General features: G+C 42.4%; 1 protein-coding gene across 1 annotated transcript in view; it reads right to left on the reverse strand.

The window, feature by feature from the left end:
- Positions 1-3,031: 3,031 nt before the first annotated feature.
- The window catches only part of ENPP6 (ectonucleotide pyrophosphatase/phosphodiesterase 6), a 32,994-nt gene continuing 11,705 nt past the window's right edge, over positions 3,032-24,320 (reverse strand). Inside the window, exons 3-8 of the mRNA XM_033060683.2 lie at positions 18,489-18,600; positions 14,140-14,281; positions 13,065-13,244; positions 10,662-10,799; positions 6,468-6,591; positions 3,032-5,682 (exon numbers count right to left, since the gene is read on the reverse strand). Of these exons, the coding sequence (XP_032916574.1) occupies positions 5,459-5,682; positions 6,468-6,591; positions 10,662-10,799; positions 13,065-13,244; positions 14,140-14,281; positions 18,489-18,600 (920 nt within the window). The 3' untranslated portion in view covers positions 3,032-5,458. The remainder of the gene's footprint in view (positions 5,683-6,467; positions 6,592-10,661; positions 10,800-13,064; positions 13,245-14,139; positions 14,282-18,488; positions 18,601-24,320) is intronic.

Raw genomic sequence — 24,320 nt, forward strand, 5'->3', positions numbered from 1 at the left:
CAAGCCTGATCTGCGTTCCAAAGCCTTTGCAACAGCTGATGCCACCTCAGCCTCCCTTTTTCTATCTGGCAAAGAAGCAATGACAGTGTCTCCAGCCAATTTTGAGGCTTAATTAATTAATATTCACCAAACAATAAATCTAAGTGATGAGTAATGTTTTAGTGTATTATTAATTTCTTGGGGAAAACAGAAGGCTGCTCAAGAGCTGTCAATGCCCACTCTGGCAGCCACAGAAAATTGGTTGGTCATGTGTTCCCAGCAGAGAATGCTGACTTTTTGGGGCTGGCTGCCTGCAACCCCTTGGTGAGGGATGGAGGAACATCTATGCATGCACTAGTGCCCATTGCTCCTGAAGACTGATGCAATTCTGACACTAAAATGCCTCATTTGCTGCGACCAAGGGAGGATCAAAATCAGCTCCCCAAAGCTCAGCTAAGCCCTGATCTGTGCTGGTGTGGGAAGCGGGCACTGAATTCCCCCACCTCAGCCCACTGTTCATACCCCTTCTCACAATTTCTTTGCTGCCTGTGACTGCTCTGGTCGGAGTTCCTCTGTGCTGACAAAAGCGTGTGGCGCTGCTGGGACATCCGACCCAAGGATTCTCTGCTCGACTCGAGCCAAGCTGCCAGGGGACACAAGCAGCAGAGCAGCAGGTGTGTCACTCCCTCTGCTCCCCTCCCCTTCCTGCTTTTATGCGTTTTGCTTCCCACCAGTGGGATCAGGCTATAATGACAACAAAGGCAACTTGAGATGCAGCCTGACAGTGGGGAGCACATCCAGCTGGTTCCTCTCTCGGATCATTTAGGGCCGCGTACACACGAAGCCCTTGCTCTGCCCACTCATTCTCCTGTGGAAACAGGAGCAGGAGCAGGTGGGAGGCTTGCTTAGAGCGCTACATGGAAGCAGCAGGATTGGGGCGAGGAGGAATCGTCCCTAGCGCAAAGGGTTCCGGGAGAGTTAAAGGGGAGAAAGAGGAAAAGCTGCGATGAGAGACACAGAAGGAAGAAGCGCCAATCCTTCCCCTCACTGAAGGCCGGGATGGCCGTGTCCCGGCCGCAGTGTGCGGGCAGGCCGGCAGGGGGCGCGGCCGGGCCGGGCTCGCGGCTCCTCCCGCCCGCCCTGAGGGGCCGCGGCCCGGGCGCCTCCGCCCGGCGGGCCGGGGCGCGGAGAGCCGGCCGGAGAGGGGGGGCGGCGGCGTGGGGGGAATCTGTGTGCCCTTCTGGGCTCCTCAGTACGAGAGAGACGTGGAGCTCCTGCAGCGGGCCCAGCGGAGGGCAGCAAACAGGCATCAGCCTTGGTGCGTGGTGTGGCTGCACATAGCATTAGGGACAGACCAGGGGAAGCTGCCTGGCAGCTCAGGGTGGTTACCTGATGAAACTGGGCTGGCAGAGCTGAACTGGTGAAATTGATACCGATTTGGGATAACGACATACTGGTTTTTAAGTCCATAGCAATTTCCATGTGTTTGAAATATCAGAAAAATGTCTACAGTCCTTATAATCCATACAATCCGTCTCTATGAAACTTCAGAATTACTGTGTCCAGTCAACTGTAATTCTGAAATGTTCTTATTTGTTAGCCTTGCCTTAACTTAGATGTGTTTCGATACTTACACAAAAATGTTTTTCAGTGTATGTGAAAGTTGTGTTTTAAAACAGGTGTTAACAACTTCTTATGCTAAAATGCAGGGTTTCAAATCTTCCTCTTCATTAGGTCATGTTTTACTAAAAAATTCCCTGTTGGATTTGCTGCAACCTGTTCCTCTCTGCTACAGTCTTACAGGGATAAGAAGGTGAGGAAATGTTATATAGAGCTTTTCCAAGGCCTTTCACTTCCCAGTGGGCAGAGCTGGTGTGGTCAGCACTTCCCCCTGAGGTGCATGGGTTAACATCTGACAGATGCCACAGCACCAAGCCTGACAGAGTTTGAGATGCATTTGGACAGCACACATGGGCACGTGGTGTGACCCTTGAAGATGGTCCTGTCCAGGGCCAGGAATTGGACTTGATGGTCCTTGTGAGTTCCTTCCAACTCAGAATACTCTCTGATTTTGTGATATATTTGTGATGTATTAGTTAAGAGATGAGGAAGATAGCCAGCACTGCAAAACCTTCTTATTCACCCGTTATTTGCAAAGTCTCTGTACTTGTGAAGGGTGCAGGCCGATGTCTGGGCCGATGTGTGGGCCGATGAGAAGGTGTCTCCTCGAGGCTGCAGTCTGTGCAGGCAATGCAGGCTGCATCCAGAGGGATGCTGGATGGCTCCCCTGCTGAGCCTCAGCCAGCCATGCCATTTGCATGGGCACCAAGGCCATTGGTAAAAAGGGCTCAGCTTATTTAGCTGTGAAATTGCCATTTTTGGCAGTGTTATGGGGAACTGACTAAGACTTACTCCTGTTCAGGCAGTCCCTCAGCACCTTTCTTTTCTGAGGACCCATGTTCATGGAATATGAGGGGAGCATCTCTGGCACACCTTGGCAGTGCTACTGGTTCAGAGGGAGTCCTGCTGTGAATTAAAGGACTCGCTGGCATACCTGCACTGGTCCTCCTCTGTCATCCATGTCCTGCTCTGTGGTCAGTTAATATAAGGAAAAGGAGACAAATTCTACTCAGTAGGTTTGGAGACTTATTTGTATTAAATTAGTCTCTTCTGTGGACATTGTTGGTTTGTGGAACTTAGAGTGGAGTTGGGCCCCATTGTCCTTGAGGCCTGTAGCACTGATTTTTGAGGTCTTGTTGACATTTACACCATCTCCCACTGGGAAAGGGGGACTGGAGAGCCTGAGCCTAGTGCATCCTCATACCTGTGACAATGCTCTTAATTTCTGTGCAAGCAACTGATGTGATGGTGACACAGTGGGCTTAAAGAAGCGGGTCTGGAGAGAGCATCCAGGGCTCACCTCTCTTCTTAGAAGTGCAAAATGTTTTCTCATGTCCATTGCCTGGTGGGAATGACATGTTCCTGAATGGATGTTCAAAAGGTTAAACAATTAAATACACCTGGAAAAAAAGGTCTGCATATACAAGCTACATCATCTCGTGTGATGCATTTAATGTCCTTCATTTACATGCTGACAACTTTGCCATTTCTAAACAATGTTATCATTCATCTTTCTGATAATTAATCAGCACAAGCTTCAAACACTGTTTATCACACTTTGATGCAGCAATTAGTCAAGAAAGGCAAAGTGTTGAAGGGAAGGTTTTGGGTTGTTTTTTTCTTCAAAAATCTTACAGTATTTACAAAGAAGTGCTTTTTCTAACACCATTTTTAGAATTATTCACTCATTCACAATCAGTCATTGTATAAAAACATCATTCAGAAATAGGTTTTAAAATACACCCACCTCCATTGCATAGTATACAGAAAAATAGGCAAGAGTTAAGACACTTGATTTTTGAATGAGAACGTGAACTGATTCAGAGGTATGACATTTCTGAGGAAGAAAGATGCACTTTTCAAAAAATAATGAGCTGTTGTTCTCCTGAAGCTGGTGAGCTTCTTGAAGGTCTAACATCAGATTTTCCTTTTACAGGCCAACTATCTTTTACCATACACAGAATGCTTGCATTAAGGTCAGACAAATCATACTGCAATTGGAATTACCCTTCAGTATCCGCACGTGAACACTGACAATTCAAGGGACCCAATTTGTTCATTTCAATTTCTGTTTGTATAACTGAGGAGCCGAATATACTCATATCTTTAGAAACAATTCTTCTGTAAGAAGACCTTGGCTTCTGCTCGCTGGTAAGACTTAAAATGGCATGCTGTGGAGGGGTTAGCAGGCACTGATGGTGTCTATCTTGATGATTTTCAGACAAAACTTGGTAATTTGGTTATCTTGTATGCTGATTTTTTTCTTTTTTCTTCTTTTCTTCTTTTTTTTTTTTTTTCCTTAAAAATGTGCTCCAGTGATTTCATTGAGCCTGGTCTATTAAAGAGCAACAGGGAACTCTGAACAATAGGTGCTTGTTTTACAGCTACTGCAAATGCTTCGAAAGCACTAAATTGCCTTTTATACTCAACAGTCTAATAACAAAGCCTGATTTTTTCAATTTTTCTCCCAGTTGATTTGATGGTTCACTTGAGCTTTAAAAACACATTACATAAATCTTTACAGCTATTACAGAAGTCTTTTGTCAAGTTTAATTTGGTATTTTTTTTCCCCACAGTGTAATCGTTTACCCTTAAATGCACTGTTCCACACATATCCGGATCGTGCTTGTCTCTGGATCCAGTAGAGCAGTAAGTCCTAGAGGTTTGTTTTACGTGGGGAGGGACCTCAATCCTTCCAAAGGCAGTTTGTGGCTGAAAGCTCCTGGTTCAGAGGTATATCAGATAAAGCACTTGCACTCCCAAAGGTACCTCTGGCAACAGCTCTGTCCTCTCCTGTTGTTTAATTTAACTTTGCTGTTACAGCTTTGCTTGTGCTTGATAGCACATGGTGGAAATAATCACCAGGATTAGCTGGGAGGGTGAGAGATCTATCAGTGTAGACCTCTCTCCCTGCTGCAGAATAAAGGGAAGTGTGCTGATCACCAGGCAGAGGTATAGAGAGCAAAAACTGGTAGAAAAGATGGTAGTAAGTGTTGAAAAACCTTCAGAAATGCAATTGGATATAAAACATCAAAACATGATCAGATGATATTATCTTTACTAGGGAAACCAGAGACGCTGTTAAATGCCAGGCTTCCATGTCCAGATGTCTATTCATTTTCCCACTGGCTTTGAAGTGGAAGGTTTCTGCCACTTTTCTCTTTCCCAGCCCTTCCCTCTGCTGTGGTCTGTGAGGCAAGGCAGGCCCTGGAAATGGGCAAAGCCAGTACTCATATTGGTGAAAATAAACAAAGAAATGCTGAGAGAAGTAGGATGCTCTCAGTGCGCTCTCCTGCTGACCCACCTCTCTTGACATTATGGTGCCTCAGCAAAGCTCTTGGCTCTTTGAAGACTGTGTCTGTATAGGCAGGGCTTGGCTGATGTTATAAGGAGAAGATGGGGCTCTGCTGCTGGTGGAGCTGGAGCTGAAGGGATGAACCCAGCTAAATGCAAAGAGGTTGGTCTCCACTCCTGAGCTTCTTAGTATGGTGAACCACGAGGGTGAGCTCCTCAGTGAAAGAAGATTCTGGGGTGAGATGTGCTTGTTGCTCAGAGATCCCCATGTGCACCCACCAGAAAACTTTGTGGACAGCCAGCCAGGATTCTGCTCTTACTGCCAGTGCTGTAAATCTAGGTGAGTCACACCATTGTCCCTGGCTGTGTTTGGAGCAGCACAAAATCTGGCTTCATGTTAAAACCATTGTAAATGCAGGATGGGTCAGATTCATGCCTGGTGGAGCACAATGGAGTAGTGGGGGACAGAACTCTATTAATGAAGCTATTATTCAAATGAAGAACTTTAAAAAATGAACAGAGAAGGATGGAGTTGCTGGTGACACTGACTGACATTGTTCAGGGATCACAGTAAGGAGATTTGCCTGGCTAACAGGGAGAGCAGAGCTAGTGCCAGGACGCAGCTGCTGCATGGGGGGAGTGGTGCCAAGGGGGCTGTGTTTCGGAGCATGCACTCCACCCTGGACCAGGACCCATTGTTGGGCAGTGGCTGTACTCCTGCCAGGCTGCACATGATGTTGTAAACATCCACGGATCTGATGGGAGGCGCTCGGTAGTTGGATCGGAAATCTGCAGGCAAAAGAGAAGAGTTGGCATCATGCAACTTGGGGCTCACTCCCTGGAATGTGAGGTGCCAGGGGACAAGGGCTCTTTTGCCTTTCTTGGAACTTACCCACCAGGCTGGGATATGGCATGCTATACAATTTACAACCTAGCTCAGCAAAAACATTTTAAACAATCTCATTCATTATTTTTACTTCTAGACCAATTTTATTCTAAAAACTAAAAAAAGTCCTGAATTTTTGAGGAGCTGTTTTACTGTATTTGCTTGATAGACATAATAGCCTGACATAATTGTATTGCACATTCTGCTATCACTCTACTTTGTAGCTGCAGCCTGATGCTCTGCCCTGTTTAAAAGGCCTGATGAAGTGGAAAGCAGGAGTTTTGTGTCTGCCTATCAGACAGGGGGTGAGGTATGCTGCAACCATCCCAAAGAAAGTGTCCTGCTGTAGCGAGTCTGAATCCCCTGAAAACAAAAGCAGGATTCATGTGTTTCACATAGAACTGAAAGTTTAGGCCAAAATTTAGGAAAACAGGGCAAAGAGATAGTAACTGCACTGGGACATCAAAGAGAGGCTGACCAAGTTCCTTCACATCTCTCTGCCCTGTTTCTTCAGCTATAAAATAGATGCAGTGCAACAAACCCTCCATAGTGAGGAAGTCCTGCCATATATTTGTAATTTTTAGGTGTTGCAGAATGCTGCGTTGGGGTCCTGGTGTGCCAGGGGCTGCAGGGGTGAGGACCATGGAGCTGCAGGGGAAGTGGAACACCAGGGATGGTGGCACTGTACCTGGTCCATATGCGAGGAAGAAGCCTCTCATATCCATGAGCTCATTGTCGTAGCCATGCCAGCCATTCTGCCAGGCCTCCTTCCTCCCTGTCCCATTTTCCCAATAGGGCAGCTTGTCCCTGCTCTGGGTAACAACAGCAGAGTGTGGTTAGTGTGTGCCTGCTGGGCTGTGCTGGGGCACTGTGGGGTGCCATGTTGTGTGTCCATGTGCTATACCACCCCATCAGGCCCCTACACTGTGCTGTGACCTGCACAGCAGCTCATCCCCAGGAGGGGTGACCCCTGGCGTTGCTGTCTCTGTGAGTAACCACCTCCCAGATGGGAGGGGAGGACAACCATTGTAGATTTCTGCCACAAACACAAAGTACCATAGTTGTATGTGACACACACAAGCAAGGTGCTGTCCCTCTCCCCATGCCTGCAGGATGCTCTCCCACCCAGTGGCATGCACTTCTGTGGGTTTTCTGGAGTGTTGTTCTGCCCCACATGCCATTGACACCTTAGAAAAGTAAGTCATTTTTTTGCTCCATTTTACTAGTCAATCTAACAATACAAATATTATCCCTACTAGATGTTTTATTATTATTATTTCTTCTCCCTACTTGTTTTTGTATTAAAGCAATGAGCTTTGCTCCAGGGAACACTGGCTCTGACTTGAGACAGTCCCACTCTCTGTGGCCTAGACTCTGTTTTATTTCCTTGCTCAGTGGATCTGTGCTTTATTAATTTGCTGTCATATATCTTGTTCTTCCTAGCCTATATTGCACTTCAGATGTACTTTTAAATTCCTTCCTTACCTTCTCCTGCTTTGTACTAACAGCTCTTACCTACAACAGTGCCATATCTGTCAGAGGAGCAGTCCCTAGGGGCTGATCAAAATGCTGGACCAACCAGTTTTGAGTTTTTTCTGTCCCATGCTCCTTAGAGATACCAGCAGACAGATGTGGCACTCCACATTACCCCAAAAACTATGGCAGGAATTTCACTTGAACAAAGAGCATCAACTGACAGTTCATCAGACCCATGACATTAATTTCTCTGATAATTACAGAGAAGTAGCTGCACAGTCCTCTAGAGCATCCAGGTCTGGCCTTCACACTCAGGCACAGAAGGATCCAAAAGAGTTTCCCACATTCTCACTTCAGGTGAGTGGTGCTGCAACTCCTGCATATGGTGAAGCAAATTAACTGAGGATCCCTTTCCTTTTGTAAACATTTATTTTGCCTGATTTTTGTCTTCTTCCTTAAGAAATAAAACTGTCTGTGCACTGAGGACAGCAGTAGTGATGACTGAGAGGTGTAGCTCTTCCACCTATTTTCAAGGGGCACCCCCTGTTTCTTCATAGGTAATACTCAGCAGATGTACCAGATAATTCCAGAATACTACAGAATGGGTCAGGTTGGAGGAGATCACAGTAGATCATCTGGTCCAACCTTCTTGCTCAAGCAGGGTTGTCCTAGATCACATTGCACACAATTGCATGCAGACAATTGCATCTTGAACATCTCCAGTGAGAGCAACTCTACAACTTCTCTGGGTAATCTGTTCCAGATTAAATGAAACTATTTTAGCTAACAAATTTCTTTCCCTATCTGCATCTCTTTCCCTGGTCAGAGCAAACCAAAGAGAAAACAGACTCCTTCTCCTCTTCCTACCATAACACCTCCTTGTGCTGTAGCTTCCTGTGGTTCCTGGGGATTAAGTGTGCTGCTCACCATCAGGCAACCTGCACACCATTTAGCAGCATCAGCTTCAGACAAGTGAAGTCACATTAAATTTGCAGTGGTTCTTTGGCAGCATCATGACATTGCCATACCTACACCCCTCCATGATCCTAGCAGATGTCCTGGACATGGTTGCTTCCCCAGAAATGTCAAGTGCAGGAGGAGGTAGTGTGCTTTCCATAACCCACCCAGACATCAGGAGACACTTGCTTACAACAGAATGTGCCGTCAAAGGCACGGTCATTTGCATCATTTTTGGTGCAAGTTGAGTGAGAAAACACACTACTGACTTTCATAACTGCAGCTGAAGTGAGGACTCACAAAATAGAACCACTAACAGCGATAGCTTGAGGGACAGGGCTGTGCAAACATCCCAGCACTGCCCTTCTAGGTTATTAGGTTCTGCCTTACAGCAAACCCCACAAACTCCTGGGGCTGCTTTGGGGCTGGAGCACTGGCAGCACACTAATGTGCCTGCCTGCCTGTCAAGTCCAAATGGGATGGAGAACTTGTCCGAGATATAAGTTTTCATACTCAGACTAAGTCTGAGCTAGCAATCCTTGTCAAAAATGAAACAGGCATGTATGAGGCTGTGGGCAACGGACTTTCCCCTGCATGTGCATATTTAGAAAATGTGCTGCAGTTGATCTCTAAATGTTGGGAAAGTACACTGCGATGGGTACAGAGTAAGCCTGCAGCCCTGAGGGCTAACAGCCATTGTTTCACACAGGAGAGCTGCTGGGGGATCTTAGGCCCAAAAGGTGGGGACCACTCACTTGTGTGAGGGGAACAAGGTGATATGAGCAGAGAAGCTTTGATACAGTGTGAAATCCCTCCTCATCCTGCTGTAACCAAAATGTGGATGAGCTTTTGTTCCTATGCTCCGTGATGAGGAAAACAACTTTCCAGATACACCCTCTTTGTCTCTTTCAAAAACCACCCCACCAATAAAATCCCGTTTTTCAAACAGCTTTTAGCCAACAGGGAGTTAAAAAACCCTGGAAGCATGACAGGGAAGCGCTGCACATCCTCTCTTCAGTGGTTTGGGCAGGAAGTATAATAGAAGGCTCAATAATTTCTTTAAAAATATGACAGGAAACTTTCATTTTCATATCCTATTCACAGATAATGAAAGTGTACCGAAGAGAAGGAAAATCTGACAGCATTAATGAGAGGACATTCTTGAAAATCAGAAACAAAGGGAAGGAATGGGCAGAGAGACAGAAATAATTATCATAGCAGCAGTGTTTGCTGCACTGTTATTAAGGTTTGTCAGAGTTTCAATGATTTTTAAGTGCTTTTTTATTTTCTACAGAATATGCAAAAATGTTCTGAACTTTTGTATGAAAGAGTTTAGTTGTAATTTTTAAAAATAATTTTGGAAAAATGTTTCAGATTGCTACTTTACCTGTTTAAATCTTAACTCTGGCTTTTTATACCTTTTTTTATTTGTTTGTTTTTTGTTTTTTAAAATCAGAAATGTGGTGTTCACCTAGCTGTATTCAAAACCATCAGATTTTTTAGAGGTGCATTACATTTTTATTCGGCTGTAGAAACTATTATGCTAAATTCAGGTTGGCAAATGAGAAATGTAGTAGTGTGGACTGTCCTGAGCAAAGCTTGGTGAGCATTAACTCTGAAGGCCATGAAAGAAGATGCTCAGCTGAGTTACAATAACCTGTGAGGCAATGATGTGCACTGACTATGCAGGGACAGGAAAGAAACCCAGGACTCCTTGGTTCTGTTGCCGGCTTAGTGACTTCATGTATGGCTTTGGGCAAATCATAATAACACTGCTCAGTTTACCTCCTTAGAAGATACACAGTTGTCTCACCCTCTGAACTGTGCTGACCTGCAATTAGTATCTGTAATTAGTATCTGTAATATGGAGGTGCCCAGTAGTGGAATAAGCACAATGTAAGAACAACAATTTATAGTAAGAAAACAAGTTAGTATTAAAAAACTCTTCATGACAGGGTTCTCTGCTTAACAAGTTCCCTGGTTTTCAGTGCGTGCACTGGGCATCTCTGAGGAGTAAATCTCCAGTCTGGCCTATTTGAGACTGGTGAGCTTGGGAGAAATAGGACATTTTTAGGACAGTCTCATGGGAGGAAAGCCAGGCAGAAGGAAAAGTAGCCACAAGGTACTGCTCAATGAAGGGATAATAAAGACTTGAAATGGAAACATTCTTTTTGTGCCTGGAATGAAGGTATATGGTAGGGAGAAGAAGAGGAAGGCAACAAAACTGGAATGTGAAATACAAGAGTTACTGTTTTATGACAACAGAGAAAAAAGAGGCATCTTGACTATTTAACTGTCTGCCTTTAGGATAGCTGTAATACCTTTAAGTTCTTTTAAGCACATAGCAGAATTTGACATTAGTTTTTAGTCAGCCCATTGACACTAACTCAATGATGAGCAATATATTGCACCTTTTCACACTCCTAAGTATTTTGCTTCTATGCTTTACCTCTACTATGAACCATCCTTCTTCAGCCACGAGAGTCAGTGGAGACACAAATTTTCCTTTTTTGTAGAAAAACCTGTTTGGAATATCCTGTATGTTATAAACATCCATGTGTTCCACAGCTTTCAATTTTTGATATATCTGCAAAACAAATGAATGTTAGGACACCATATGGCTGTAAAGATCATAAGTACACTCATGGGTACATGGAAACACCTGAATTTGCAAAATGGGTAATCCCTTGTAAGGGCTAATCATCAGCACATTCAAACCAGGACTTTGCCTGTCCAAATATCATTAAGGTCATTGCTGGACAAAACCTACTTGTGTGGTTTAGGAGATTCTGAAAACTCGGTTCATAAACACACAGGAATACATGAATTCATGTATTGTGTATTTATAATATACACATTCACAAATGTGTACATGTGAGCATACCAGCCTACAGAAACAAGCTACACCTTCACAGGAGGCAGAGGAGGCAGTGAGTGAATTGGTGAGACACTCAAAGGCACCATGTGGACTGTGTACAGATGTGGAAAAGTGGTATCATCTTTAGCATCTGCCACTCATTCCCTCTTTGTGCTCTTGGGTGGAGAATGAATGTCACCTCACCCATGTTTCTTGCACAAACCCAGTCAATCATTATCAAGGGATTGATAGTGCTCAGTTATCTGCTTCGTTAGTTATCTGATGTGAGATTAATTAGCCAAAGCCTGCAGTTTTGAATCTGCACAATGCCATGCAAGCAGTTTATTAATATTAATCATACTGTCTGGAATATAATCACACAAAAGTCGTTACACTCCAAATTATTCAGAAAATAGATTTTAAATGCCTGAAAAACATATTAATATGCCAAAGAGAAGGAAGCTGTTGGAGTCTGCAGACTCTATATTGTTCTTTAACAAGTTAAATATAAATAATCATCAGGAATAAATGGCTCAGTTCTTCAAAGAATGAAAGGCTCTTCACTAGCCTTTCAGCTAAGTCACCCTTGTGTGTATATGTGTGTCAGATATGTGCAGTGACTATAAGGACAGCACCAGGGTGTGATGGCACAATTCCTCCCACCATTACCAGGGCTAGAGAGTGGTCAGTAGTATTTCTGGTGCTTTGAAATGGGGTAATTCTTAGAGATGATAACCACTCTGTTAAAATACACTCGAACTCATAAACATAGCTCTGTAAAATTCATTAGAAATAGAGAATCTAGCTATTGGGAAACTGAAAATCAATTTTATTTTGCTTAGAAAGCAGCTCTCCAGTAAGAAATTCTAAAAAGAAATTAAGGCAAGAAACAAAACCATAGTATAAGGCATTGTACTTTATTCTTGTTAGGAATATTAGGCTGTTTAATGAGAGAGAAGCATGTGCTGAAGAGCTTTGTTGGATGAAACCCCATGACTATGTGAAGTTGCAACTTGCCCTTATTTGAAGGTCTAGCCTACAAAACAGGGAGCTCTGGGTTAAGCATATCAATACTGTGATCCCCTGTGATGAATGGCTCATGCATGCCTTTAAGACAATTTTCAGTTCTGGCACTAATTTGAAATGTGCACAATATCACAGACACACAATTCCTGAAGAGACCATTTGGGTGCAAAGATCAGCAAATACTATCTTTTAAAAAATTTCACAGGCTACAATGTACTGTAACTGGATAAAATATAATGTAGAAACCAAAACTATTTGCCTGGGGAACAGCTTGCCCATTTTGTACATCCACTCATCTGTATTCTGAGGACAGCATTAATGACGTCTCATGCATTAGTTTTTGGTTAGACTATAATGTACTAGTGTATTAGTCAGAGAAACTTTCATTCTTTTCAAGTGACTTTCAATTCTTTTCTCTACAGTTTTAATTTATCCCTCAAAACCCTGAAGTTCTAGCATTGAGCTTTTATGGTTGACTCAATCCAACATGCTTCATGAAAAATTCCTCCAAGGAAAATATTGTTAAAATATATTTTTTGCAATTCTGGTCTAATGGAGGTTCCTCAGTGGGAGTTTACTGGAATATGAATGCCTGAACCTGATCCAGATAATTTGAAAATCCTGGCTAGAGTGTCAATAAATTGACTAATATATATAAAATCATAAAAGTGCATTTTGAGCTAAAATCTTTTAGCTATTTATGAGAAGCTAATAGGGGTTGGGTTTAAAAGCACATGTCCTTGCCATGTAACAGTGAAAGCTCATGCTTTTTAATTTGCCTGGTGTGACTTTCCATCAGAAACCAGCATCACTAGGATGTTACAGGATCCAAGTCTGACTCCTGATAAGAGCTGTTTTTTGCACACATCTCTGAGGGCAGTATTTGCATGTTAAGAGAAAACAGAACACACAATTGTCATAAAAACTGAGAAAACACAGTACTGAGAGGTACAACTAGGCTGTACTCACCTCTGCATGCTTCTCTGGAGCTGGCCAGAGGCTCACAACAGGACCTCGGTCCTTCATTTGTATGGTATCACTCATATTGATATAGTTTTTCAGCTCAATCACTTTATCTGCCCAAGAGATATCTGTCATCCCATGATCAGAGAAGAGGAGGACGTTGATATCATTCTGAAGGCCTTTGCTCTGTGAAGAAAGTGCATGACAGCTTTTAGGGCCATGTAAGAGCTTTGCACTGTTTGTGCCTGCTGAAAAATTTAAATCTCCTTTTGACTTCTACTGATTCTGTGGAAGTTAACCAGAAGGGCCACGTCCATGAATGTCCTGCAATGTGCTTTGCCACCACCCATAATGGTTGACATCCATTTTTACTTGCTGCTCTGGAAGAGTCTAAGAGGGTAGCACCAGAGTTTTTCCAAAACAAGTCCTCACAGCAGTTTTGCCATGATATCACTTGTGGATGGGGTGTTTATCTCTTTCCCTCTCAAACATGAGCACTTAGCATAGACCTTTTAATATTTAGTGGAATTGAAGATACATATTCCTCTCTTCACTGAAATACATAAAAACTCCAACATGCATTTTTCACTGTCAGAAATATCCACAGAATTGCCATTTACCCAGAAGATTTTCTTGCTGCAAAATTGTTTCGATAATGGTTTTTTAAAACCAAGTTTAAAGTGCAGAGTTCTAAATACTGACATAAAAACTGCTATAAAAGTTAATTGTCTGATTCCACGAACCTTAGGAAACACACAATTTTGATTCCTTTACCTACAATAAAATTCAGCTGGCAACACAAGTCATAAACAGAACAACATGTATATGGGTTTGTGGCTTTCTGGGGCTACTAGTGTAAATCCGCCAGGAGGGTTATAATGCCATCAATGAAAAATAATAATCAGGGTAATGGTGCCTTGACTTCCACGTGAACTCAGTAGCCTGTGTCTCAGGAAATAAAAATTTACAGCTACTGCATTCAGTTACAGGTGTTAAATAGGCTCTCAGTAGTGAGACAAGGACCAATTTTAAAAGCCTTTTCCAAAGGCACCCAGGAGCTGGGTTTATGGATGCCACTCACCTTGATGAGTGAGATCATGTTGGTCAAGGCTTTGTCCACTTCCTTCAAAGCGTTCTTACGCTGCTGGGATGAAGGGCCGTAGTGGTGGCCTTCCACATCAATGCGCTCGTAGTACACCGCCGCCATCTCGGCGCTGTTGTTGCTAGGCGTGGGAGACAGAACAAGGACTGAAAGGCTGACACACATGGAGACCTCCTGGCTGCTGGAACTGTTGTCTGCACCAGCATGTAGAGCCACAAACCCCTGTTTTCTGCTTCCAGCTTGTGCTGTTCTACCACCCATTGCACTGCTGGGCTCATTATTCACTCCCAGGGTCTCCCGAGTTTGCCTGAGACACCCGTCAGAGGCAGCAGGTGGAAACTGCCATGTGCAAGCACAGGCTGGCCTCTCAGTCCTCTACTAACCTCTTGGAATTAGGAAGGCAGCTTTCCCTTTAATAACAAAGAAATTCTGATTTCTGTGCTGAATGCCCCTATTAAAAGGATTATGGGAATTAACAGTCAAGTGTGCTTTAATTAAAGTTTGGCATTTCTGGCTTTCTCCTGTGTGAGGTCTTTCAAACCACAGAGGTCAAGTCAGGATGTGCTCTGCTTTACAAAATACCGAGCAGTATGAACTGGGATGAGATTTTAGAAGAGGGTTTTTTTATTTAGGAACACGAGCAAGGGAAACTAAGGTAATCTCAGAATTGCACAAGTTTAACTGATCACACTTTTCTCCATTGATTGCTCTCAGCCTAATTAGTGGAGAGAGTGCACACATCAGTGCTTAATTTCAGTTTCATGACCACTTTACTGTTCACTGTAAATCTCTGCGAGAGGAGCTGTGTGGATAAAATCACAAACTTACACTCCTGAGGTTCAAACACACTCTTTTTGTGCTTTGCTTAATACATGGCAGAGCATGCCATCCATATTACATGCTCTCATCCATATGAAGATCCCTACAAAAACACTTGTTAGTCCAGCATCTCTGATTAAAGACACCTGTGTAGTCTGGTATAATGAGTGGGACAGAAGAGGCAAAATCAGAGAAGAGGGGCTGAGTGAATTAATTAGGGTTTGTTATTTGCATTTCTCAGTTTGCAGAAGGCCTCAGAGCAGCAGTCTTGTGAGAAGCTGAAGATGCCTGCTGTGGTGGGAATTTCTCCACTCCTGGCCCTGCAGAACAGTGTTGTTCCTCACTCTTCAGGATTTTAAAATAATTTAAATGAAGTGGCCCTCCCCTCTCCCCAGTTTCATTTTAAGCATTGCTTTCCATCTGTATTAGGCATAAATTTTTTTCTAAAATTTAACCCTGTAATTTCTCTATTGCATACACATTTATTGAACCTACTTAAATAATTCTCTTCTGCTGCAGTGCCTATATTATGAGCTACCTAAACTAATTTATGTCTTCTCACCTGTAAGTAAATTATCATTTGGATCAAGATAGAAGCTAAAAAAAAATTATTGCATAAAACAAGTGGTCTTATTTAGGCTATGGTGAGATTTCTCAGTGAGGGCTCGGTGCTGTAAGGAAGACTATTTAATTACTGCAATGGGACACATTCCAGTAATGCAGCATGCTTAGGAGTTTGCAGGATTTGGTACGACACATCTGGAGTTTGACTTTGTTTCTATTCTTGCCTGTTTTTCTATGGAAAAAAGGAGTTTTCTAAGTTTTCTTAGGAAACCCTTCTCATGGGTTGCATGGGGGAAGTATTCTGTCCTTCTAACTGTTAGTCCTGTCTTCTTCCATCACCAGTAACTTTCCAAATAAATGACTTAAAAGAGATTGTTGAAGAAAGTTGGACTGCATTGATAGCAAGACCAGAAAACATTTTATATTCTACCAGCACACTTTGCAAGTATGATGCAGACTTCATGACACCTCTCCAGGAAGGTAGGTAGATTACAACAGCCCTTAAGTTAAAGTTGTTGAAAAGGTGAAAGGGAGGTTTTCGTTTGACTTGCCAAAAACAGATGCTTGACTTTGTTTTAAATATTCTTGGTCCAAATAGTGGTCTTGAAGCACCTGTTTGAAGAGACTGGAGAATATTGCTGAAGGATGATTTCCATTGGTTGCAGGAAAAGCTCAGTGGCTCCCTGATGAATTAGGTACTTCTCTACCCTGGAGTCCCTGCAAGGTTTGCTAATGGTGGGAGCCCAAGTGGAGTTCTTTAACTACTAATACCTGCCATTAGGGCTACTGAGCAAGGCACTGCTCCAGACAACAGACTGCCCTTGCCACAGGCTGTTTTCACATTATAGCTAAGGACAGTCTCAGCCTAATGGCTTTTCCAATTACCTAGGGTGTGGAAAAGAAACACACTGCATTTGCCAGCCTTTGAACAGCTTCAAAAGTCAAAAACACTTGCAAAAGATATAGATGACAAGCTCAAGACTCTTCTACTGGGACATGCTAAATCCTGCTAAATGAATATGCTTACAACAAAAGCATTTCAGAGGCTTTACTTCTTATGGGCTGGTTCAGCAGCATGGAACTTCCTCTTCTAAATCTTAAAGAAATAAACAAAGAGGATGGATGAGAGAAAGAATGAGAGAACCTACCAGATTTTTAATCTGTTCATTCTCTACCTCCCTTCTTACTTTAAGTCCCTGCAGTATTTACACCCAAACCTGATTATTAATTTTATGTGAGATCATTCCTTGTTCCTCTTTCCTGCCTTGTTGCAGACAGGGCACTTAGTTTAAAGAAAAAGAACACAGGAAGAAGTTCACCAGGGACGGTGTGTAAACAGGCACCAGAGACAGAACCTCCTGCAGCACTGGGATGATCTGTAGCATTTGGGCACTTTAGAAGACTGTAGCTGTTATTTATGGCAGACATCTTGGTGGCAGGGATTTGCACTTTTCTTGAAATAATCAGCTTTCATCTCTTGCAAGTTGCTCCACCAGAACTGTTGTGTCCCTTTCCTTTTCCACTGCAGACAGCAAGAGGCAGCCTTGTGGCTGGAACTGAATTAGCTATTGAAACTCTCCAGCTACTCAAAATAACAGCTTGAAGGGCTGGTACTTTTAACATTTTGTGCCTCATTTTTAACCATGTTCACAATTACAGAGCTGAAAAACAGCACTGAGGAGCCTTATACACTGGGCTTCGTAGAAACCAGGCAAGATGCTTCAAGTATGTCTTGACCCATCCCAAAGTGATACTGAAACAAAAAGCTTTCTGCAGTAATTCTGGGTTTCCACCAGAAGTCAGAACTGATGTCTGTATTACATCTTCCATTCCTTTTTTTATTCACTGAATTAAAAGCATTGCAAAAGCTGCAGAAAACCCTCCTATGGCACATATGGCTTCCTCAAGTCACATGCAAGTAACTTTCTTTAAATCTAAGCTAAATAATTTCAGAATAAAACCCTCTCAGATACCTTCTGTCTAAGCCTGTGCTGCAAATAACACTTCTTTGTGAGCACCTGTGGAGCAGGACCCAGTGTGCAACTGGGAGCAATATCATCAACAACACACTCATCATTTTGGAGCCTTTACTTCAAGAACAATCAACACAGCATCTGAATACAGAACTTTTCAGATTCAAATTACTATGGCAGTTTCAAGTACTAAAGTAGAAGGGCTTCCTAGGATTAATTACGGAACCAACAAGGTTTTAAAAGAAGGAGCTTAGTTGTAGCCAAAGTAAGGCATTGGTTCTGCATGTGGTGGTACAATCTTCCCTGATTTTACATCTTTGTGGAATTGTCTCTTGTAAATGCTTGGATGAGAGATAGTGGAACTTGAAAGCTGGGTCTGGAGCATACATTTTTCTTAGGAGTTGTCTGAGATACATATATATTCCCATCAGTTGGACTATATGGTTGTTGTAGGTTCCTTCCAACTGAACTCTTCTATTCTACTCTATTCTATACTATTCTATACTCATATTTGCACAAAATGAATACCCTCTCCAAAAATATTTTGCTTGAGATGTTCTAAAATGAAGAAAAAGCCAAAGCATAGTCTCAGAAACAAATGACTGGAGCTGAATTTCAGAATTTCCAAATTGCCTTTCTAAACACAAGCATTTCAAAGCCTTTTCTTGCAGGTCAGTGAACAGACATGCACAGGCTCATCCTGAAGTTGTTTGAAACAGCAAATTAAAAGTAGTAAGTCAGGATGTCTCCTCCTTGTTGCAGCCTACACAGAAACAGAGGAGCACATCTCTCCCTCCACTCTTAATGTAAGGGCCCATTTCTGTCATGGTGTTGTTTCTATGATGGTTCTATGAAGCGGTGGTGGCCCCCATCTTCCTACCTGGGAGCCCATCCCGAAAATCTGTCTGATAGTAAATCCAGTACTTGTCCTAGAGAGAGGAAAACCCACACTGCAAAAATCTAGTGACATACCACAGAGACTCGAGGGCATCGCTGATGGCATCTGCGAAGTTTTTGTCTGTTGGAACACTGAAGTACTCGCGGCAGTAACTTGGTCTGACTCCAAGGATTTCGACCTCGCAACCTACGAGCAAAAAATATGTTAAGTTCTGCTATTTCACCTTTACCACAGACCCCACACCCTGGTGTCCAAGTTCAGGCCTGTAAATTCCCTGTGACATTACTTACCTTACGCCTTTCCTGCAGGAAACCATGTGGTTGGCAAGAGAAAAGGGGAGAGAGATTGGTTTGACAAGTGCTTGTAGAAAACTGTACATTAGATCCCTTTATTTCCCTCTCTAAAAGGAAGGTCTCTGTGTGACCTTCCCACAATAAAATGCTTGATTCCCCTGTGACAGATCATTTCCACCTAAATCACCAGCTTGTTTATATTTTAACTTCTGTGGTCATATAGTCTCATTTCCAGGCTTCCAACATATTGGATTTAGATATTGTTCTCTGAAAGTTCAGCAAATGCTTTCCAGTTAGACACACTGTATCTTACATTGCAATATCCTCTGTAAACTCTATTTTATTATGTGATATTGACTCTCCACTATTGTATCTGTTTCCCAAGAGGTCTTATTAAAACAGTATAAACCAATTAACTCTTAGTAACTTGCAGCCTTCCTTGCAAAATAAAGTCTGTTTTGTGGCCCAAAAATTTATGGCAACAAATCCTGCAGGAGAACATGGCCCTGAACATAGAAAAACATGTTTTTGTGAGGTTCCTTTGCCCTTTTGCTCTCCAGTTACTATGCTGCTGAATAATATTAATATTTAAAAGAAGGCTGCTTCCAGAAACACTGGATTAAGGCAAATCATCATTCCAGAAACCCAGAGCCCTCTCATCACAGTTAGGCATTTTCTGATGAATTCCTCGGGCACAAGGAGGAATCAAAATCTAAAACCCTCCACCTTTTGCAAAATGGCCTCTGTATACAGCAACACAGTCTGATCAAAAAGGCAACTCTAAGCCAAAGCCTGAATCTGTCTATATCTGGGTCCCTCTGCTTCTCCTTCGGGAGGAAAGTGATAGGTATTAAGGACTGTCATAAAGTTGACTTGTTGCTTGGGGCATGGGAGGAAGTGTAAGTACAGAGAGGGCCCTAGAGCAAGCAGAGCTACTATCAGAGGTGATTTACAGTGGTTTGCTTATGGGATACTCAATAAAGAGATTTTGTCAGTCTTGCATCTCAGCTCCCACAAGCTCACATCACTGAGGTGCACTATTGGGACACAGGGAAAAGCACAGCACTTGCAGGCCAAGCCGGCTAGGAGTCTTCTGATGTGATGGTTCAGGAGTACCATAAAAAATTAGAAAAACTGCAATATTTAAGCTTAGGAAATTTTTTTAATCCTCACTTATTTGCAGAAAAGCAGACAAGTCAGATGAAAATTACCCTTTCTGAAAGTTAAAGGGCCATAGCACACAAGACAGATTCAGTCTCTTCACCTGTGGTAGCAACTCCCAGGTCTCCACATTCTTTGTGTGTTTCAAGGCACTCCTATTATGATTAATTAATTATTTGCAGTAATAAACATCTAATGTAGTCAACTGATTTACTTTCTTGCAAAAACACACTTACTGACTCTTGAACCCATATCTAATTTTTATTTCTATTAAAACTGTGGGATGGTGCCTACTTTTCATTCTTTCCCTTTTGCCCCAATCTTCTCTTTTTTCCATGAAGATACTTTAGTGTTCATCTCTCCACTAGGATCATGATGCACCATGATACACCACGACAGTTGTCTGTAGCCTGGATAAACAGCCAGCAGATTACTTGACAAGAACTGACTGTCTAGATCATCCCACAATAAAACTTCTATACATTTGCTAACAGCAGCCCCAAGAAATTTTACTGTGCAACAGAGATGGGTCCAAGCTTATACATGTCCAAATAATGAGAAAAACGTATTCCATTAATGTCCCAAAGTTATAAAGTCCCCTTCCCTAAGAGCACAGACCTCCAGTCTTTTGTAGGATATCCTGGGTGCTACCAGTGGCAAAACAAGGGCTTTCAGCTACCTCAGATGCTAGAGGTGATGCAGTAGTCCTCTGTGGGCTTTGCTAATATTTCAGGACTGAATTGGAACTTTGGAGCCAATTTCTCCTTTCATACTTGAGTCTAGCTCAAGATTGTCTTCAAAACCAGGCAAGAAGTTAAGAATGCATTTGGAAAGTCATTAGAAATGCTTTGGGTTTTACTTCAGGTGGATGACTGCTCATAGCCAGTGACTAATATGATCATTTTGCCTCTTTTTTCTTCAGATACTGACGTCAGATTGTAATTTTCTCAAATAACATTCCTCAGAATTACTCATGAGATAATTTTAACTGGGAGCATTAACCTCTTGGGGATCTGTGATATTTTAGTTGCTGAGATATCTTTGCTATTTCTAGGTTATCAAGATGAGCATGACGTAAAAGACTTCAGGGTAGCAACAATTTGAAATAATTTTGGCCATGAAATAGTGGTCTTCAAGTGTGCAGTTCATTGACAGTACCTTTGGAAATTCAAGATGCTTAGACACCAAAAGGTTCCTTTTCCTTTTTTTTTTTGCTTCTTTTTTAGCCTCTGCGATGAATAGAACTTAAATTAGGGTTTTTAATATTCAGGCTTGTTACAAGTCCAAAATACTGGCCATGAAGACCCTTTAATATTTAAATTTCACTTTGGTAGAGGATAGGACACATGGTAAATTTCCTCTTAGATATTATGGGAAAGAAAATCTAAACAGATTTGGAGCCAGGTGAAGGCAATGCTTAGTTTTTCTTGGTTAAACTAAAAATAGTAAAGCTGTTTTAAGTTTACTAAGATGTAATGCTAGATACCTTTGCATAGTTTTGTATTATGCTAAACCTTTATTTAAAAACCTGAACTGGAGCAGAAATAAGGACTTCTTTCAGAGTGATATATAGGCCCCTCTTTATCTATCTGACATGGAGACCTGAATCTCTGCCAGCTTTATATTACATTTCTAAACATTTATGCAACAGTTGGACACTTCATGTCATAACAGAAAATTTTGAAAACTTTCCAGACTAGCTGTATGGTCTGGTAAATATTGTGTTTAAATGGCAAAAGTTGAGTTTAGAGTCTTTTTTCTTTCCCCCTCTGTCTCTCATTTCAGTGTTTAGAGAAGTTGTCACTGCACTTCAGCTGAAGTAGCTGCATAGGCTGCTGGAAAATGAAGGAGCTTGAGCATCTGGGATGACGCCACTTACTGGGCTGAGGGTGAGGACCACTCCAAAGCTTTGACTTCAGTGGTACTGCCAGGATGCTCTTGCACTCCTCTGGGCATTCTCTACCTGCTGGAGCAGCAGTGCTTCAGACAGGCAACCCCAGTGTGAGGCTGCATCTTTCACCCCACACACACCATGGAGAAAGGAGAAAAGTGCCCCTACAAGCCAAGACCTTATGGCAGAAGTGGTGTTTGGGACCCCCAGCATGGTGATAATTTGGCTCCTCTGCTTCTAGAGTCAAGAGATCCCAGATGCTTTCTGCCCATGAGTTGTCTTTGCTGGGTTTATGTTAGGCTCACAGATAAAGCTGTGTGATTGTTGTTTGCATCCAAGAGTTCTCCTGTTCTGCGTTCCTGTGTGCTGGGGTCTGGATTTTATTTCTTTAGGCAGCAACTACACATGAGAGAGGAACTTTGAGAAGGAAATGAAGCAGCAGATTTTGGGTTCAGACTTTGCAAAGCTTGGAACTGGCTCTGAAGACGACATGGCACTGGTAAAAGTTAACCCTGGCTATCAGCACTCTGGCATTTCCAGTGCATTCCTACTATGGTTCATTGATCTTGTTTGTCTTTACTGCTGGCTAAAGAGAAAACAGCATCTTCCAGAACAAAGTGTGATGAATTTGGCTATATATTGCAGTTCCTATTAAGATTTTCCCAAACTTTTCCTGTTAGACTCTCTATAATAATTGCAAGATTCGTTACTAAACAGCAGTGTATCCTTAGATTGGAAAGCTAATCACTAATGGCAGATCATATGCAGTGCAAATGTCTGTGGGACCTCTACTCACCTTGCTTATTAATCCTTGGGGTTTTATTTTCATTTTGTATGGTATCGCTCCGCATTCAAATGGCTTGTTAAGAATTTAAGCTTTAAAATGCTAGATCTAGAATTTTTAGAAGGGATTTTGTCGTTACTATAGAACAAGAAAATACTTTTAAAAAATCATATAGGGAAAATGTAACAAATGCTGTTGCATTTGAAGTGACTTCCGTTCACCACAGTTGTACCTGGAGTCCTACTGTAACCCAACAGCCTTGTATTTTAGTTCAGTAGTTCCACATTTCACTCTGCTTCCTGTGTCTGACTCTGTATGGCCAATATGTCCTTTGAGACCATGACTGCCCTTAAAATAAACATGTGCTTCAGCTTTTGCTGAACTGAAGCACTGATGGCTTTGCCAAAGGCCAGCCATCACAGATAAATAATTAAGGACAGACAGTGGTACATGTCATAGTCCACAGCTAAAATGCCAGATCCATGCAAAGGTTCCCCCTCTGTGTCGTAAGAGAGTTCAATGCATACACTTGGGAGCATAAGGTCTGGAAAAAGGCAATCTCCTTTGTTCCTTGCAATTCTCAGCTAGAAATAGCAGGCAGAGTGAAGGATACACATTTATGTACAGGGATACATATATATATATATGTATACACCTCATATGTTTTCTCCCTGGGAAATACTGCTCAAAAGGCAACCTGAAGGAGCCAGGTAAAGTCCAAAGGCACTTAATGGAAAGTGATACTGTTTTTTTTGGATTTCAGCAGCTCTCTGTAGGCTTTTACATCTATTCAGTACATAATTATACCTATTGAGAGCAATTACAATAGGAGTTAAAAATGAATAGTCTACAGAAAGAGATATTTTTGTAAATTTTTAGAAGAATTCCTACATTCTTGTAAAATTTCTATATCCTACTATTTGCCTTGCTATTAGATCACTTGAGACATCTTCAGTAGGAAGCAGTAGCTTTTCAGGGCTGATGTAAACTCTTTGACTGCCTCTGAGTCCGTAAGGCAATATTGTTACCCTCAGATCTTTTTGCTCTTCAGTACTGTAGAAACACTCTGGATGGCTTTTCAATGTTTTCCATCTTGGTTTGCTCTTTCTTTCCTTTCCTTAGAATCGTAGGCTTTTTGCCAGGACACCATTGGCCACATTGCATGGAAAGACTGTGGCCAGGCACATGTGCATTGGGATGCAGAGATGAGCTGGCCAGGAGCCCATGGTGTGAGTCAGCTACCACTGCCCTGCTGGCTGTATTCAGTGCAGCTCTTCTAACAGCTCTCTGGTCCTCCAGCCTGTGATTGCACATTGAGGATATCTGCAGACTGCTTAGGGTAGGTAGCAGCTAGTAGGTTAAAAAGTTAAGAATCTGGGTGCTTTGCAAATAATTTGGTCTGGTTGCTCATCTGGAACATCTATTTCAGTTTGAGTCCCTAAGGGGAGCCTTGTAGCCTAAGGGGATACAATACTTCTGTTTGTTAAAAAGGACTCATTATTACATATTCATTCCAGAGGTCCAATATCTAACAAATGAGGAACAGAAAGGCCAAGTCCCTCCAAATGAATGGCTCATACGCAGAGCAACTGGGACCATAGATGAATTAACAATGAAGGAGGACCAGAGGATAAGGATATTTTGCTTTCAGCTGGATTTTCTTGCCCCTGCAGAGCAGATCATCTTCAGCTCTCAGCTACTAATTTCCAGATTAAAACCAAAGAAGCACTACAGGAGGGTGGTTACTGTTTAACTTTGATTGCACCATGAACCATTA

The sequence above is a fragment of the Catharus ustulatus genome, chromosome 5, assembly GCF_009819885.2.
Source record: "Catharus ustulatus isolate bCatUst1 chromosome 5, bCatUst1.pri.v2, whole genome shotgun sequence".
Lineage (NCBI taxonomy): Eukaryota > Metazoa > Chordata > Aves > Passeriformes > Turdidae > Catharus > Catharus ustulatus.